At 40.8% G+C, this 20,109-nt stretch overlaps 1 protein-coding gene across 1 annotated transcript in view; it reads right to left on the reverse strand.

Moving 5' to 3' along the window:
• Positions 1–543: 543 nt before the first annotated feature.
• The window catches only part of KDM7A (lysine demethylase 7A), a 98,529-nt gene continuing 78,963 nt past the window's right edge, over positions 544–20,109 (reverse strand). Inside the window, exons 15-20 of the mRNA XM_065581954.1 lie at positions 19,767–19,864; positions 12,251–12,396; positions 11,894–12,099; positions 7,923–8,008; positions 6,350–6,626; positions 544–5,644 (exon numbers count right to left, since the gene is read on the reverse strand). Of these exons, the coding sequence (XP_065438026.1) occupies positions 5,550–5,644; positions 6,350–6,626; positions 7,923–8,008; positions 11,894–12,099; positions 12,251–12,396; positions 19,767–19,864 (908 nt within the window). The 3' untranslated portion in view covers positions 544–5,549. The remainder of the gene's footprint in view (positions 5,645–6,349; positions 6,627–7,922; positions 8,009–11,893; positions 12,100–12,250; positions 12,397–19,766; positions 19,865–20,109) is intronic.

Raw genomic sequence — 20,109 nt, forward strand, 5'->3', positions numbered from 1 at the left:
ACTGTGATATTGGAGCACACCACTTGCATGGGAGGGAATGTTTCGCCCAGGCAAGTCTTTGCAGCAGTTCAGCAGCACACAGCACTATCTTTGTAGAGAAAGAGAAAACATTACACTAACTCTAAATGCAGTGTGACAGTGCTTCTTCCTCCCAGTGGTGTAGCGACACATGAATACAAACTGAGGACCAATGATGATTGTGAAAGGAAACATGATGCAGTTGCAGATGGAATGGACAGAAAAGCAGGCAAGGATAAAAGGAAATGAGGCAATGTTGGTAAAGAAAAAAATAAAAAGAGGGGGTGAGTGAGTGCTAGAAACTTCTACCATAAACAGTACCTCGTCAGTCACCGACAGGAAGAGCTGCTCCCAGAAAAGCCAGAGACATCAGGAACATAAGGCAAACTTGACCAAAAAGAAAGAATATGAAAAAAAGAGGCAAGAAGAAAAGGAAAAAATAATTTCTTTCGGCATTAAAATGTTTCCAAATTGGATCAATTTCTTGAAGTTTACTAAGTAATGGACCCCTGGAAGTCTCAACCATTTCTTTTTACATTTATGTGTCAAAAAAAGACAGTATACATCCTCACAAAATGCATTCAGCTCCCAGAGACTGTTTTGATAGAAAGCAAACTTACACTTTAAAATAGTAAGAAAATGTACTGCACTCCCCACATCTCTCAAGTACATCTTCATCAAAATCAAGAGTCAAATAACGGCCACAAAAATCAGACCTAGAAACAGAATTAAGCTTTTTTTCCTCATAAGACTTTTTTTTACAACTTTCTGTATTTACACTTTTAAGCAAGTGAACAAAAACCTGTAGAAATTAAACACTACAGATTGCTAAAATCAAAACATAAGTACAACTTTTTAATTTCAATATTTTAAAGTACAGAAACTGGAAACTATGAATATCAAATACAAATTTAAACAAGCCACTTGTCCTCCCCTAGAATAACCAATGTGAGCTACTTATAGAAACTTACAAATTTAAAGTAAAATTGAAACGAAAATAAATACTGTACATACATTTTCCCTGCCTGCAGGCAAAAGAGGATGGGAAATACTGTTATGAATTGAAAAAATGCTCTTAAAGCTGCAGCATCCCCTTTCCCAGCCAAATACTCAACACTGTAGTGCGTTTCTGTAAAAAGACACACCCACACACACACACACACACACACACCCAACGCATGCACACGGAGACCCCTATTCAGGCAGACAAGCCAATATTTTCCACAGATGTTCAAAAAAGGATAGAAATTAGACAGAGTAGAAAAGGGAGAGGGAAAGAAATGGGCCAGCAAAACCTTACTACAAAACTAGTAAATATAGCCAAGAACTATCCCCTTTTTCAAATTTCATGGATTTTAAAAAAAGAAATAACTGCCAAAGCACTGACAAAATTAGACATATCCCAGCAGAAGTGATAATTCATATTAATATAATCTCTTAAAGTGATCCCTTTCACTCCCGTCCCACAGAATGAAACTGTTATGGCTTAATTTTTTTATTAAAAGTAGAAAAAAGTCCTTTTCCAAAAGGAAATGCAGCTTATGAAGAAGCACATGCATTTCCTAATCAGTGCTATTCATATTTCCCACCCCCTGCATGATTCACCATTTGTTTTGCAACCAGAAATGGTTTTGTGGTGTTTTTTTTGTTTTGTTTTGTTTTGAAAAATGGATGTTGCAGCTTTTTAATCCAGTTTAACCACAAACAGTAAGGCCTTGGTTTCATTTCTATTTCTTCTGCAAAATAAAGCGGCTCTAGGTTTGCTTAGTCCCAGGGCCATGGACAGCCTTTAATGGTCTGGAAGTATTATATAAAAGAGCTTTAAAAAGACACTAAGATTTTTGGTGGCATGGAGGCTAGAGGGGGTCACTAGCTATGGTTTGGTTCTAGCCTCAGCCTTGCTCAGTCCCTACAATTACCAACCAAGGGTCAGTCAGATAATAACTCAGCCCTGGGTTAAACTCCTGCAAAGGTTTCAAAATGTAGGACTTCATGCCCTGGTGAATGAAAGCAGCCTGTGCCATAGAACACAGCTTGGGAAAGCTGAAGCTTTTTAAAGGATGGCCATGACACTGTGCTCTCTTCTCTCTATTAAAATTAATACAGGTACTTCAGCTTAAAATGTGGCCAGAAAGTAATAATTGTTCATTCTTAACATCAAACCCTTTTGAAATGATTTCTTCAAGAATTATTTCATGTAGAATATTATAGGTTGCATAGGTAATCTACCTCAGAGGTCATTAAGGGCTACTTTGTAGCCAGGCTTTATTAGCAAGTATAGTACAGGAAGAAAGGGGAAAGTTGCTGGAAGAGTCCTTGATATAATTTCTAGGTGGTCTTTCCATTTTCACATTTTTCTTTTTAAAAATTATAAGAACTTGAGTACCTGGAGAAGAGCAACCCCCAAGTGTTTCATTTCATATAATTTTTCCTTCTAGCAACAGAAAGTTTAAAAAATAAGTACAGTAATTTTATCTTAAAGTCCATATTCTTCATGTCTTTTTTCCCCCCTTTAAATATCCTCCTTGAAAATGAGTTCCCATAGGAGGGCTCAGTCCCTCGGCAGCCCCATAGCAGTGCTCCTATCCATCTACCCCCTCCCCCCAAAAAGTGAAATGTGAGAAAAGACAGGTTTTCTCTCCACCTCTATAGCACCAGGATCAGTCCATCTACAAAAAGCTTGGTGCAACAGTGTTTTCTTCCAAGAATATAATAACATCCCAACATACAAATACATGAACAAGTGAGATCAGCACATCCTCTTCATCAAGCTACCAAAAGGAGACTCATTTGTTATCAATTATCAAGACAATTTCTTTTAAACTGATTGACTGAGGTTCCCTCTCACCCCAAATCAAGTTTTAGTCTCTTAAAGACTTCTGCTGGAAGCATGGAAATCAGGAGAAAATGGAAATGAACCTCTGCCTGTTGACAGCCTATGAAGAGACATTAGTACACTCACTACAATGGAGAGCCACCTTGAAAAAGTGGGAGAGAAGGGAAAAAGAAAGAAAACTAGAAATAACCATTAAACATATATGGGTCCAGCCAAGTACTTTTTCTACTAGTAAGATGATAGCTATATACTTTGCTAATGAGGAGGCTTAGAAGAGAGACCTGCTGCAGACAAGTCACAGGGAAAGCAGCATTGTGTATGTTCCATATTCCAAACCTCCTTAATTCCAGATTCCATTATGACATATTTCTGTTTCAGTGAGTAGTGTTCTCAGAATCTACATTAAAAAAACAGTCTTTACTCCCCTCCAATTCTGCTTGATGTCCCTTGTGAAATACTTCTGTTGTCTTAATTAATATTTAAAAAAAAAGATAGCCAGTAAGAGAAAAGCAGTTTGGTTTGGTTTGCCAGAACTGACCCAGTTACTCAAAGCCTAGCAGGTATGACCTGGTTTCCCTTGAGCAGACAGAAACAGATCAGAGGTGAGCTTTTTTCTTATAAATTTAAACCAGTATTGATAACATGCTACATATTTATCAAATATTTCCATGAGAATATATCAGAAAATAGAATTAAAATTTCATACTGAATGTTGAAAGTATTTTTTCCTCTCATCATTACTGACTGGAAAATTTCTTGCCTGAGAACATTATTATTTCTGGTCACTTTTGAAACCTGTAGAGTAACTGCTCCCTGTCATCCAACGTGTTTTTGGCTATGGGTAGCAAAATCAATTAACTCTGATGTCTACACTACTTTCAAATCAAAAGCTGGGCAGGGACGAAGAGAAAAACAATTTGCAAGTTCTGGAAAAAGAAAAATCATGAATGCTATTTGCCCAATGCATACCCATGTTATATTTTGATATTTTCTCATCCAGAAATGGGCTGGCCCTCACCTAGCTAGTTCTGATCTTTAATCTAACTGTATACACGGATATAGCTACATGTAAATCAGGAAGGTAAAGTTGAATTTGTTTTTAAGCACAGCAGGAAGAAGCTATCCAGGACAGAATATGGAGGACAGGCAAACTGAGTGAAGTTAAGACAAATCAATAAATTGGATAGCTAAGCCAAGCCTTTTCACTCTCACTATACAGGATGGTATCCCCTAGCACATCAATGTTTTACTTTTGGCTGGACCCTGCAAAATGCCCTTTTTACAGAATCAAGTAAAGTTGTTCCCCTCTCCGCCCACCCTGAAAAGTTAAATATTTAATTTTATATTACAGAAAAATACAAATTTAAAATCAACATTATTTACAGGTAATTCAGAATTGGCATTTACTATCAGCTCTATGTAAAGCATGGCACAAATGATCATTCTGAGATCAGCTAGCTACTAAACTCAACACTTACATATGCACCTGTTAAGACTGAAAGTGGCTCATGTGCAGCCTTGCAAGCAGCACATGTTCAGCTGCCTCCTTAGTTCCTCAGTAAAATACATTTTTGAAGTACACTAATGATTATCACTGGTTTTAGTGCTCCCTCCACCCACCACAGGAAGTCATCTGCCCAAATCTTAATTCTGCAATTTATATTTTAAGAATTTTTTCTTCAACCAACACAATTATTCTGAAATATGAAACTTAACCCATTATATTGCACTCTCTCCCATCCCCCAGGAAAATATAAAAGTTGCTCTCCTCTGTACTAACATTTAAACTAAGTTGTATATAACAAAACTTCTCAAAGCAATTTTATTTTTTCCTTAAGAGAGAAAAATCACATGGCCTGGACCGAACACCAACCATGTCAGAAGGAAGAGCATAAACCCCAATTTGAGGGAGGGGTGCTTTTTAAGACGTTAGCTACTGAACTTGAATAATCATGCTCTCCTTGTAGACAGAAGAGTCTTTGCTTTTCCACTTTGGTGAGTCAGCAATGTGTACAGAATGGGGAGAGGCTAAGGGAACTAAATTGGCAGAGCGCATGCACCTTACAGGGCAACAAAAGCCCAACCAATAGCTTATAAAGAGCAGAAAAAAATATAAAATATGATTTCATATGACTTAATTTAAAAATAATTAATAATGCATCACATCCCTGTTTAAGACTATAACCTGAATATCAAATTTAGGAGTCCAGACTAATCACCATTAATGTGGCTCTCCACTGCACCAAACATACATTATCAAGAACAATTAAAAACCTTCACATTCTTAAATCTAAATTAATAACCCCCACAAAAAAGTCTTCCAAATAAATAGTTAAAAATGAATTTAAAAGTTGTAAAAATCTGTCAGAAATAAATTATGGATAACCACCTTTATCATCTCCCCCTCATGAATTAGCTCAGACACTACCAGCAACAAAGTGATATTCAAGCCCTGATGAGAGACTGTTTCCCAGTCCATTGTCTCTCTGAAGATTTCCCCATTCCCAAATGGTTATTGCTGAGCGGGTGTGGCACAGTGAAAATGCAGCATTGGTTTTTTTGTTCATTAGGCAGTGTTCTACATGGTACATGCAAGTCTGCTTCGGGCAGAGGAACAGCAGAAGCTCCAGGCTCTGCTGCCCTCAATACTGGCTGTGAAGGAAAGACAGCAGCAGCAGCAGTAGTAGCAGCTACATCAAACAAAGAAGCGTGCATGGCCATTTCGGTTCAGCTTAAGGATCTTCCCAAGGCGCTGTTTGGCAGTTGCCATTCCTTTCTTTGGACGCTTGCCTGGAAAATTGAAACCAGTATATCAGTCTATTTTTAGAACCGATTTTGTAAAACAGATAAACCTAAATGGAAAGCAGATTCTCTCCTGTAGTCTGACTTTTCTACATCGCAGTTCATCTCTGTCCAATTGTTTTGGACCAAAGCAGTGGGCATAATGGACACGTGAAATTCAGAGTTACTTTTCCTAAGCTACAGTCAGCATTATAATAGAGAATTTGATTATATACTTCCAGATTTTCCTAATTTAAATAGGAAAACCCACTAATCTCTGCTCTCTGAATTGTGCCCTTCCCTCAGATTTGTACTCAACTAAATTACACAGCTAAGGAGATAACTAGTTAAGACCATCACCTTTAAAGCCTCATACTTTGAGTATCTCATCTCAGAAAGAAGAAAAAAGCCCAGATGCTTAATCTAAACTAGATATCATTACTTCATAGCTGATAAATTTGCAGAAGTTGTCAGCACTAACTAGGGAAAGCTCAAATTGGGCATAACCCCATTAAATCTCTCTTTTTCCCCTATACAACTACCCCATGCCAAAATTTGACTGCAAGGTGATGCTTATGTTGGGTTTTTGTCAAAGTCTAGGTCTTCACTTTTTGCTGCTTATGTTTCAGACAAGTTTTTCTTAAGCTTCTAGATAATCAAAAATAGGAAACCAGGTTTTCTGGAGGGAAAAAGGACAGAAGAAGACAATGTTACCTTTTGTGGCCTGGTTGCTGATAGGGGGTGGATTTGACGCCGGCCTCTTGGTTGGGTGAAGGGGTATAGACAAGGATGTCTCACCATATGGCCTATCAGGGCTGAGGCTGCCGTCACTCAACCGACACTCCCCTTGGATCAGGGTCGAGTCCCGCGTGCACTTGCCATGTTGGAAGCTCAAGCCATTGCTGTGTGTAAAATTTCTATTCTCCTGAACCTTATGACTAGCTTCTGATGCACCCTCCTTCTTAATATATTTCTGAGCTTTACTTGTATCCTGGAGCAGAAGGGGGGTGGGGGGGGGGAAATCAATCACACATGAGGACTTATAATTTCTGAATGCAAACACCTTTTAATTCTTCTCATTGTACTGCTGGACAAATTAAATATTTCTGAATGAAGATACAGTTCTAACAGGAATAAAGCTGGTCTGTTTTAGCATCCTGTCCTTTTCTCTACAGTATATGCCCATTCAAAAACTCAAGTTATAACAACATGATATTTCTGTGTAACTTTTTTCACATGCAGTTATGAAAGTCACTAAAATTGTGGTAAACTGTTTAACTGTTGCTAATACAGATACAGGGAAGTAAGGAACACACAAAAATATATAACCCACTTTTTCCACTTTCATTATTTTGCAGGGACCAAAGTGTGAACACAATGTCCTTGATTTCACAGACAGTTCCTAACTATAAGGAACAATATCACAATCAGTGAATATTTAAATTGGCACTTTGTCTTGAATATTCAGTAGTTAAGACACAGACAGTTCTAAATTAGGAAGTATAAAACCATAAGCCTTACCATGTAATTACATATTCCTCTAGAATACTAAATTACCAAGCAATTAAAATATAGTTACTAAATAGTATCAGGATCCTGTAACTTGAGGTATTACTAACATTTCTAGTGAACACAAGCTATAGAGGTAAAATGGACAGCATTTAAGATGCCAGGAAAAACTGGGAGGCTCAGAGGAATTGGTAACAGGATTTAGAGTCGTTCATCTTCTGGCCTCTGACTTGAATCCAGCCCAGATTAAGAACTCAAAGATGACACCAACTACTGACTGTCTGGTGGCCTATGTGAAATGAGTTGAGCTGCCTTAGTCCAGTTTCTATGGGCAAGTGTCCACATCTCAAAAACCACCACACAATTGACAGCTTTGTATGGCAGTATGACTAGAGGGTAAAGAAAGAGGTGGTGAAGTGTCCAAATAAAGTTTGACTGGGCAATATGGGAAAGCTAGAACTTACTCCGTCTGAAGTAAGACTTCATGTCTGTGGATCATCAATCTGGAACCTTTCGTGAACAGTAAATTCACCTTTTTTCTTAAGATACCTAGTGTCTTTATAATAATTTTATAATATACTTAGGTTTCCTAAAACATCCAAAGAGGCAGAACAGCTCAGATAAAATATGATACAGATAGTCATCAATTACCAGCTCCAAAGTTATTTAGTTACCAGACGGGCAGTAGGGAGATACCTTCATCAAGTTTACTGGTTTTGTTTTTTGTTGACCGCTGCATACTCCTTGTTCTATAACAAGGGTTAAAATGTTGTCTTACCTGAGGGGTAACCCTGGAAGCTGCATTTAGCTGTCTTGCCCATATTGAAGTCCCCATGCTTCTTTCCTCTTCCCTCGTGTGCTTACCTAAAAAGAAATTTAGGAAGTTGAAACACTGAAATTCTTAATTGTGACTGAAAAACTTGAAACCTACAATTGAGATGAAATAGAAAAAGTATTGTGAAAGATCTTAGACAAACTATTCTCATAATACAAGGGTCTGTTACCACAGATCTCACACATCAGAAATGTCAGATTTCTCACTTCCCCTCCATACCTATTTGGCACATCAAATTGCCCAAATTTCTGCTGACCCTCAATATGATAGTCTGATAAATACGGCCATGTGGATCTGAAAGTACTGATGTTGAAAACAGCTGCCCTCATTGCCATAGTACTGTCTAAGTACCATCAAAATATGCCTGGTGGATGCTTCCTTAATATCTGTTTCTTGACTTTTCTGCATCCTTGTAAGACAGTCCACAAAAGGTGCAAGCCTTCTGCAACTCACATTCACCACTGGTTTTTTTTGTTTGTTTGTTTTTATTAAAGTGCTGGTATGCTTTGGCTGGATAGTTTCAGCTGGAGTACTGTGCCCAATTCTGGGTGCCACACTTCTGGAAAAATGGGGACAAACTGGAGAGAGAGTCCACAGGAGAGCAACAAAAATGATGAAGTTTAGAAAACTTGACTTATGAAGAAAGGTTAAAAACAGGGCATTTTTATTCTTAAGAAAGACGACTATGGGGAACCTAGTAACCTTCAAACATGTTAAGGGCTGTTATAAAAAAGACAGTGATCAATTGTTCTTCATGTCCACTGAAAGTAGAACAAGTAGTAACAGGCTTAATCTGCAGTAAGGGAGATTTAGGTTAAATATTAGGAAAAACTTTCTAACTATAAAAGAGTAGTTAAGCTCTGGAATAGGCTTCCAAGGGAGGTTGTGGAATTCCCATCACTGGAGATTTTTAAAAACAGGTTGGACAAGGGATGGTGGCTTCTCAGGGATGGTGGCTTACTTTAATTTGCCCTGTCACAGCACAGGGTGCAGGACTTGACTTCTCAAGATCCCTTCCAGCCCTATATTTCTATGACTGCAAGACACAAAATAGACCCTACTCTACAATGTTACAATCTAAATGCCCATATGAAGGAAAATGAAAGCTGACAACAATGCTGATTTGTAAACCTCATACCCAAGAGCGTCCCAGGACAGCAATTCAGTAAGGTTTCGATGAGGGGATAGGGCTTAGCTGAGAAAACCAAGGTGGGCTGGGAGCAGAATAGAAGAACTTAACCTACATCAGGCTGGAGAATCACAGCCTTCTTGGTCAGTACAGTTTTAAGGTAATTAAAGCCTTTTTCACTTAGATATTGTGTGTAACTTTGGTTAAATGGGAGATGGGTAGAAAAGGAGGAGACTGCTGGGTCAATTTCTGAGAGGACTAAAAACCTTAACTTTAATAAAAATAGGCTACCTAAGAAACTAATTAACAACTAAAGCACTGTTTAAGACATCTGGGATTATCTTCTCCAGAGCTATTCTTTGTCATTTCTGGCAGGTGGAAGGAGCAGAGGTAATTGGAGTACTATGCCTCCTTTTACAGACACACCCTAGAATGCTCATGAACAGGTAAGAGCCAAGCAAAGAGGGGTGCGTGAGATGGGCAGTGCTAGTTAGGTTCCACCTTCTGAGCTGCACATGGCTGCTGTATCCCAAATGTGGGATTATGCAGAGGCCTCTCAAAGAAGAATCGGTGATTTGACTCTGAATTGGTGAATCATCATGGTAACAAGTCTTTGGCTGAGACTTCATTCCACTTGGTCTAATTCTTGTATCATAGGCAGGCAGTGCTGATCTCTCTTTTCCCTTTCACGTGATGAGTTTTCAAGAACAAATTTTCTCTTTTCCCATGACAGATGGTGGACTGCTTTTTAGATAAAGGGCAACTGAATTTCTTTCTTCCTTGGGAAATGATGCATGTTATTACAGTGGTGGCGTCTATCATTCTCAGAATAAGTTTAAGACATCTCTTCCTAAAACTCTTACAGACCTAGTCAAAATGGCCTGAACTCTAGTCAGTTTTTTGACATCTCCTGAAAGTATAACCCCTGAACCATTTTACTAATGTAGGCTCCCAGAAGTCTGTCTATGGTAAGTAGTGTTTGGTTCTTCCTGAGTGATAAGCTGGTATTTTGGAACCATCTACTTTTTCCCAGACTGGCTGATGTCCAAAGAATGGACAGTGTAAAGGTCTGTAGCAGCTTTATGTTATCTTGTCCAGATAAGAATCAATACAAGATCCAAGCATCCCAAGGGATCTCACAAGGTGAAAATTGTGACTTCTGGTTTCTGCTGAAACAGTCTAAGTATAGCCGTAATCTTTGATTGCTTCACCTACACAATAAATGATCTCTCTTTGTAACTATCTGGACACCTAGGTGAGTCATGATCTTGCTGGCTGCAGATGTTTTTTGTGGTTTATCAGGAAGTCATACTTGAAAGAACTGAATTGTAGTGTTATTGTCGTCTAAGTCCTGATAAACAATTTAAGAAAGAATGGTATGGATTCTCTTCTCTCAAAGAGCTGCTATTGGACCACTAAGACATCTGTGAAGATTATGGGACAGGTCAATAATCTTAACCATAAGAATTTGTATTGGAAATACAAATTGTTATGAGAAAAATGGAGGAATTTCATGTGGAGGTTTGGAATAGGCACATGTTTCTTTTAGATCTATTGATGTTGAGAGAATTTGCTGATACTAGAGAGAATACAAAAAGTCTCCCTGTGTAATTTAAATTTTCTTGGTACCTTGGTCCAGTATCAGCACAGATTCCTCCCCACCTACCTCCACGCACTCATGGCCACAAAAAGTATTGAGCGACAAAGAGTCCTGTGGCACCTTATAGCCTAACAGACGTATTGGAGCATAAAGCTTTCATGGGTGAATACTCACTTCGTCAGATGCAGTATTGAGAAATCTCCAATTCCTAGCTCTGCTGAATTGCATGCCTCTATTATTGCTTACATTATTGCTTTGTTTTTAAACTTCTGATGCTATTCTGTATCTTTGGGACCCTCTTCAATTCTATTATATATCCCTTTCTATATTATGTCTAGGACTCATTTCTCCAGCATAGTTCATTTCTATAGATAAAACTTTTGGTGTCACCCGATGAGCTACACCCTTGCAGAGGCCACATCTAGTCACACTGTGCTTGTGTGTATGGAGATAAGCTTGGATAGAGTATTTTTCTCTGAACAGATCTTCTATTCCAACTCTGCAGGACTTTCTCCTTTTCCGAACTATTTTTGTAGGTATCTGAATATTGTGGACTACAAAATGATTTCCCCGTTCCTGTAATAGACTGTGATTTTTCCTTTTTCATTTCACCAAAAGGTAAAAGTTTCCTTTATCAGCTGCTTTTCAGCTATAACATTTTCTAAGGTTTACCAAACTGATCTCCCTATGAGAATAAGGCTACAGCCATTAACTGTCTAGCCTTTACATCTGCATTCCAGGAACAAATCCATATGTGCTTTTTAGAGAGACAGTATTAGAAGCCATCAAGCAGACTGAGAATCTAAGGTTTATCTAGTGAGGCATATACCATGAAAGCAACAGTTAGAGAGATCTTATGAACTATTGCTTTCAGCTTTTTCCCCTGGAGGGAATTACAGCTTTCAGTTCGTCCATCCGTACCGGTTTAACTCCTGTAACGCCAAAAGGTGCTGAAGAAACTTTTGGGTTGACAGCTAAGGCCTCGTTAAAGTTAGGCTCCTAAATAGATTTGGCCTGGCTTACAGAAGTGTTGAGCACACTTATCTCTCTGACTTCTGGAAAGTATGCCAGACTTGTTTAAGAACTTCACTATGGAACTAGGAACCTAATTTTAGGCACTTATTTTTGAAAATCTTAGCCCTAGTGTAACATAGCGTGGCAATGATAGTTAACGTAAGTACCTACCACATTCTGTTTTATGACTCTGGGATGGCTGCCTGTCCTTATGCTTACTTCTGGGGTAACTTCTGTGTTCCTGATGAGAGGTTCTTTTATCTGTGCAGTCTGTGCTTTGTATATGACCTGGTAAACATGTGGTATAGTGCAATCCTGCCATAGAAAGCATGCCCTGAATAGCTTCTTCTTCTGTACTTGTCGAGGTAGGACATTCCCTAGAAAAACAGATCAGACAGTACATAAGGGAATTTTAATTTCACTGAAGGAAATAATTTTTATATTCATATTAAACAAAGGCTTACAAATATGTTTGTCTGGAAGTTCTTATCAATTTATAAACCAGACCTCCCACATCATTTATCTCACCCTTTACTTGGAGTTTCATTTTTAGATGGCTTCTGGGTAGTTTGACAGAGGTCCCTTATCTTAGATTCCTCCTTGAAATTTGATGTTACCTCCTGCTTCTCTTCATCACCTGAGCTTTCTGACTCGTCTGTAGAGGAATTATTTAGCTAGAACAAGAGCAAATAGTACATGAGATCATGATCATCAATTCTAAAGCTATAATTGCTATTCTAATCTAGACTTAAAGGTTCTCCATCTTCCAGTTAATTCGTTTCTCAGAAATAGCTAATAGTGCAAAGAATGCCATAACACTGAACACACATACAGGTCTAATATATCCAATTTTATCAAATTTGGTCAAAAAGGTTGAAAGTGTGTTTCAGAGATTTACAGCTAACACCTCCAAAAACCTACCTTGTCTTACAAAAACTCTACACTTTATCTTCAAAAATTAAAATCTGAAAATAGGCAATTAAAGAATACATCCAGTTTGCATGTCAGATGATCCATCATTCATTATTCATCTCAGCTGGCTTACAGTGCCCACCCAATCTTAATTATGCCCCTTTTTTGGTTCTGTAATGGAAATATACTCTGGATGTATGCTGTTGAATTTATATATTGCTTATTGAGTATAGAACAAAAAGATTACTAAAGCAATATAAATCTCAGATTTCTATATGTTAAGTACCCTAACAAACTGATGTGTTGATGAAGAATACCTTTATCAACAGAATAGAAATCAAGGCTGTGAAAAATCTGGGACTGGGTTGTCTTTTTTTTAAAGAAAAAAACTCAGTGGAGGTTACTGTGGGAGGGAATTTAAATTTTTTGAAATTCTGAAGTATTTACATGAACACTTTTTTTTGGTACTATAAAACTTTAGGCTCTAATTTCAAATCTGTGAAAAGGCAAATGATGAGATTTTAGATGCCACCTCTTTCTCAAAACATAACTGGGATTATAATTTAGGTCTCTGTTCCATGCCTTTCAGCAGCTTTTTATTATTAAATATATGTATTACTGTAGTGCCTCAGAACCCCAGCCGTGGACTAAGATCCCATTGTTCTAGGCATTGTACAAAGAACAAACATACAATCCTTTCAATATCAGCTTCATTTACAAGAGAAGTCTGTTAATCTTTGCCTCCCAAAAAGTGACAGATCAGCGATTATGCTATAACAACTGAAAGGCCAACAACTAACTTTAACAAGAGGAAGTTACTTGCCTTATGCAGTAATGATGGCTCTTTGAGATGTCTCTCTCTGAGTGCTCCATTGTAGGTGTGCTTGTGTCCCTGCGCTGCTGATCAGAAAACTTTGATAGCAGTGTCCATTCAGCTCACACATGCTCTGTTCCCTCCTCGTGCCCTTCCCCCGCCCGCACAAGGCTAACCAGTGCATGCTGGCAAACCCCACTCGGTTCCTTCCCTCCCGCAGAGTCCTTAACAAGAACTCCAAAGTAGAGGGGAGACTGGCCACTAGCAAGTTTCGTACTCCGGGAAGCTGATCAATAAGTTTGCAGTTAAAGCTTGATAGTTTGCAACTCTAAATTGCAATGTAACAGAGGAATAGGCCTTTCCCCCCCACCCCAAAGAGGTCAAAGCGTTTCCAATCTCTATCATAAGAGGTGGATCTCACTTTGTATTGGTGACTCTGGGAGTTTACAGCATCCACACCAATTGAACTGGGGAAGGATGAGAAAAAACAACTCTGTATCCCGGGCCGGGATGTAGTATTTTTTTTATTGGCCCATTTACATGACCGATGCCAGGCGTTTGCCAAATAGTCTTGGCTGGATCCAGAAGGGCCTTGTTGATTGGGAGGACTATTCTAGAGGAGGAGCAGGAGTGCAAGATACTCATCATAAGCTCTTGGATATCTTTTTACCTCTTCTAGAGGTATCTGCAGTGTGTCTGCTACCCTTTTAGCCAAATCCTGAAATAGCCTGAAATCATCAGCTAAGGATGGTGGAGGGGCCATCCCTGTCTTGTCTTGGGAAGAATAGATGTTGGTCCTCGAATCTGCCCTCTGGTTCTTCTATGATCTCCTCCAGATGTTCGGTGGTTCTGAATGTCATGGTTGAGGGGGAGAGTCTCAAGGGCTCACAGTGAGTTACACGCTGGATGCCTCGGAGATGTGAAGTCTATATGCTGCCCATGGATCCCAGTAGGGCCACTAGGGCAGTGTGATAGTGCCTGGTGGTGGTGCCCAGGGCTGGCCATATCATGGTGGCTGAGGAGCAGGAGAATACTGGGGAGCCCCAGGTTGATATCGGGCACCATAAGGAGAGTATAAGGAGTGGTCAGAGACTACCTCCTCCAGCTCAGTATCTGAGTCACCACTAGAGAGTAGAGAGGTGCATGACACACTGCCGGTGAAGATTCCCATGTCTGGAGAAGACTCTGTACTGGAGCCCCAGCACCGATCAAGGGAGACTCTAGTATATCGGATACCGTGAGTTCTTGAGTGCCAGAACCCTTGTGGTGCTGACCAAACCAGTGCCAATGGCAATTGTTGGTGAGTTGGTCTGGAGGGAATAGGGGATTTTGGCCATGTCGAGTGCTCCAAGGCTAGGTGGCTCACTGTTGACAGTGCCGATGGTGCTGCTCGTACTGGCAGCATCTTCTTAGCGGTGGATGGTCTCTGTCTTTGTCCTTATCTACCGGACCGTTGGCTCAGTGCCTATGCCCATCAGGCCTTTAGACGCATCAACAGTACCTGTCGCTTCTGACCCTCATGAGCTATGGGTACCGTGTTTGAACTGTCTCGGTGCCGACAGATATTGAGCATGACAGCAATCTTTTTTGGCTGGCTCGGGGCTCTCTTTTTACAAGTTTTACGTGAGGGGTCTGCGGCTGTTTTCTTTGACCCATAGTCCCTAAATATCCAGGGCTATGGGGAAGATTTGTGCCATCTGGGTGACTCCTGGCACGGGTCCAGCAGAGGCTGAAGAGCTGCCTCCATCAAGATAAGTTTTTGTCTCAGCTCCCTGTCCTTCCGAGACCTGGGCTTGACTTGCTGGCAGAGAACACACTTCTGAGAAATGTGTTCTTCCCTGAAGCAGTGGATACAGTGAGAATGTTTAGCTGCTAGAGGGATGGCTTCTTTACACAAGAGGCACTTATCGAAACCAAGTGAGCTGGGCATATCCTGCGCTGGAGGAAAAAGGGCCCTAGACAAAGGGGAACTAAAAGTCTTTTCTTTTGGGGGGAAGGAGGGAGGAGAGAAAATAAAGAAAATCTACAACTAAGAGAAAAAGGGGATTAACTAGCTATTGAAATGCTGAAGGAAAGAGAGAAAATGATCCTCAAACGGACCGCTAATGGCGCCGTCTCTAGCCAGCGGCGGTTGAGAAGAAACTGAGGGGGCTCTCCTGTGCGCGCTGGTTAGCCCTTTGGTGGGGCATGAGGAGGGGACGGTGCATGTGCAGGCCGAACGGACACTGCTATCTAAGTTTTCTGATCAACAACGCAGGGACACAAGCACACCTACAGTGGAGCACCCACTTCTTCTTTGAAGAAGAAAGCTGTTACATTCTTTGATGGCAACTGAAATACTTCACCCTGGATATAGCCCGCCTATAAACACAGATTTAAACTAGGGCTGTCAAGCGATTAAAAAAATTAATCGCGATTAATTGCACTGTTAAATAATAGAATACCATTTATTTAACTATTTTTGGATGTTTTCTACATTTTCAAATATATTGATTTCAATTACAACACAGACTACAAAGTGTACAGTGTTAATTTTATTTTTGAACACAAGTATTTGCACTATAAACAGTATTTTTCAATTCACCTAGTACAAGTACAGTAATGCAATCTCTTTATCATGAAAGTTGTACAAAAAAACTGCATTCCAAAAATAAAACAATGTAAAATTTTAGAGCCTGCAAGTCCTCTCAGTCTTACTTCTTGTTCAGCCAATCACTCAGACAAACAAGTTTGTTTACATTTGCAGGAGATAATGCTGCCCACTTCTTGTTTACAATGTCACCGGAAAGTGAGAACAGGCGTTCTCCTGGCACTGATGTAGCCAGCGTCGCAAGATATTGATGTGCCAGATGTGCTAAAGATTCATATGTCCCTTCATGCTTCAACCACCATTCTAGGAGACATGCCTCCATGCTGCTCACGAATTCTGCTTGATAACAATCCAAAGCAGTGCGGATTGATGCACGTTTCATTTTCATTATTTGAGTTAGTTGCCACCAGCAGAAGGTTGATTTTCTTTTTTGGTGGTTTGGTTGTTTCTGAATCAGAGTGCTGCTCTTTAAGACTTCTGAAAGCATGCTCCACACCTTGTCCCTCTCATATTTTGGAAGGCACTTCAGATTCTTGAACCTTGGGTTGAGTGTTGTAGCTATCACGGGCAGCTCCAGGCACCAGCACACCAAGTGCGTGCCTGGGGCGGCAAGCCGCAGGGGGCGGCCTGCCGGTCGCTGTGAGGGCAGCAGTCAGGCTGCCTTCGGCGGCATGCCAGTGGGAGGTCTGTTGGTCCCATAGTTTCGGCGGCAATTCTGCAGCGGGTACGCCGAAGGCACGGGACTGGCGGACCTCCCGCAGGCATGCCGCCGAAGGCTGCCTCACTGCTATGCTTGGGGCGGCAAAATACATAGAGCCGCCCCGGTAGCTATCTTTAGAACTCTCACATTGGTACGTCCTTTGTGTTTTGTCAAATCTTCAGTGAAAGTGTTCTTAAAATGAACATGCGCTGGGTTATCATCCGAGACTACTATAACATGAAATATATGCAGAATGCAGATAAAACAGAGCAGGGGACATACAATTCTCCCCCAAGGAGTTCAGTCACGAATTTAATTAACACATTATTTTTTTAAATGAGTGTAATCAGCATGGAAGTACGTCCTCTGAAATGGTGGCCAAAGCATGAAGGGGCATATGAATGTTTAGCATATCTGGCACGTAAATATCTTGCAATGCCATGCAAATGTCTGTTGTCACTTTCTGGTGACACCATAAATAAGAAGAGGGCAGCATTAACTCCCGTAAATGTAAACAAACTTGTTTGTCTTAGTGGTTGGCTGAACAAGAAGTAGGACTGAGTGGACTTGTAGGCGCTGAAGTTTTATACTATTTTGTTTTTGAGTGCAGTTATGTAACCAAAAAAAAAAGTCTACATTTGAAAGTTGCACTTTCACAACAAAGAGATTGCACTACAGTACTTGTATGAGATTAATTGAAAAATACTATTTCTTTTATCATTTTTACAGTGCAAATATTTGTAATAAAAATAATATACACTTTTATTTCAATTACCACACAGAATACAATATATATGAAAGTGAAGAAAAACATCCAAAATATTTAATAAATTTCAATTGGTATTCTATTGTTCAACAGTGCAATTAAAACTGCAATTACTCGTAATTAATTTTTTTTAGTTAATCGTGTGAGTTAACTGCGATTAATGGACAGCTCTAATTTAAACATGCCAAAAACACTATTATATGTTGTAAATGAAGAGAAAAGAAAAAAAATACAGGGGGAGCTAAAAGCATCATCATCAACATCAATGCAAAAATAATTCAATAATGGTTACATATATCCAAGGGGAAACCGCATTGCTACGTAATGCTACTGATTCTACAGCTGAAAAAATAACCAATAAAATACTGAGTTGAATTGCTGCAGATGCCATCCATCAATGCAAACAGAAGCATGACAAGAAGGTCTCTACCCCCTACTCAGACAGTGAAAGTGAGATAAAGATGACAGAACTTCTGAAGGTCATAAGTATTCAGTACACAACTTAACCTTCATCGAAAAAGTAGTAACACTGAACAGTCCAAAAGCATATTACTGAAATTCAAAAATTCTTCTGTAATTCTAAATCGTTTCATGCTTGCCTGACTGCAAAAGGAGGACTGAGGCCGCAGCTTCCCAGTGACTCCTGGCAGAACTTTCACAATGACTGCCTTGCTATATCTGCATCTACCATTTACATATGTTTCGACTTGTGCTGAGCACAAGCAAGACTTATCAAAACAACATGTGTATTACAGAAGAGTCTCTACAGAGGAGCACTATGCTTACAAAAGCAATTGAGGGCATGAGAGTAGGTACTTTCCCCACCTGTTTTTAAAAAAAGTGTATAGTCAAAACTCATATCCCCATTCTTGAGCTTTCGCTTTATCATCAAAGAAATCAAAGCAGCTAAACTTAAGCCTTTTCTGCAGGCTTAGCTTGTTCTGCACTTCCTTCCTCAGGACTGCTCAGAACATATTCCAGATCCTCCCTACAGTCACCTCCATCTCCTTTTTTAGGGTTACCATACGTCCGGTTTTTCCCGGACATGTCTGGCTTTTTGGCAATTAAACCCCCGTCCGGGGGGAATTGCCAAAAAGCCGAACATGTCCGGGAAAATGCCGGCCGGGCACTTCCCCTCCCGCGGTTGCTCTGCTCCTCCCCTGACTCTTCGGCTCTGTTTAAGAGCCGAGCTGCCCGAGCGCTATGGGCTTCAGGCAGCCCCCTTGCCTCCGGACCCCAGCCGCCGGCCGGGCACTTCCCCTCCCGGGCTCCGGCGGCGCAGGGTCGGGAGGCATGGGGGCTGCCCGAAGCCGGTAGCGCTCGGGCAGCTCGGCTCTTAAACAGAGCCGAAGAGTCAGGGGAGGAGCAGAGCCTCCGGCCGCGGCGGCTCTGCTCCTCCCCTGACTCTTTGGCTCTGTTTAAGAGCCGAGCGCTACGGGCTTTGGGCAGCCCCCATGCCTCCGGACCCTGCGCCACCGGAGCCCGGGAGGGGAAGTGCCCGGCCGGGGCGCAGGGTCCGGAGGCATAGGGGCTGCCTGAAGCCCAAGCGCTACCGGCTTCACGGTTTGCCAGGCAGCCTCCAGACCCTGCGCCCCCGGCTGGGCACTTCCCCTCCCAGGCTCCAGCTGCGCTGGGGAAGCGCTGGCCAGGGGCCCAGGGTCTGGGGGCTGCCTGGCAAACCGTGAAGCCGGTAGCGCTCGGGCAGCCCTTTTCGCATAGCTGGGAGTGGGAGGGGGCAGGGAAGGGGCAGAGTTGGGGTGGGGCTGGGGATGGGAAATGGGCGGGGCCAGGGCCCCGTGGAGGGTCCTCTTTTTTTATTTGTTAAATATGGTAACCCTACATTTTTACCAGGATGGGATAACAAGCCACCTGCCCCAAATCACACAACACTTTCCCTGCAAGATCAATATCTGGAATGGGATGTGAAAGAGGCTGTTACATACCTTCCTCACTAGAGCTCATGGCGTATACACTTTGGTTTCCCTATTATCCTACACAATCCCCTTTGTGGTCCAACTCTCAAAGACCCTCACTCAAGAAATCGTGACAGTGCCAGTGACACTCCAGTATTGGAGTGAGAGAGATTTAGGTACAGGAGCAAATTTGCGATAGTTTTTAGTTTTAGATATTGGCCCAATTTGTGCATGAATGGATTTTTAAAATTGTTTTGTACATATACTCCGAGATTTAAATACATGAATATAAATAAATACTATTTTGATTTTCATTTGACCAACTCCTGTTTCCTTCTCTAGCATTTACCTGGGTAGTGCAATCAGGCTCAGATTCTTCTGAATCAGAAATATCAGAGTACTCTGAGGATCCATTCCTGAGTTCTGATTTCACACTTTCAAAGAACACTGGAAATAAAAGGACAAAATTAGTTCTTAAATCTATCATATCACATTCGCCTTCAAAAACAATAATCACATGCATTTAGTTTTCAACATCTGGTTTCAAAAGCCCCCGCAAATGTCCAAAAAACAATCTATAAAATCTTGTTATGCTATTTAGTGAAGCCACTTTCCTTTTAAGAGAGCCCCCTCTCTCTAGATGCCTTTACCCCAAATTACTGATGTGTAGTCTCAATCTGAACTACATTTTA

Source organism: Chrysemys picta, chromosome 1 (genome assembly GCF_011386835.1).
Source record: "Chrysemys picta bellii isolate R12L10 chromosome 1, ASM1138683v2, whole genome shotgun sequence".
Lineage (NCBI taxonomy): Eukaryota > Metazoa > Chordata > Testudines > Emydidae > Chrysemys > Chrysemys picta.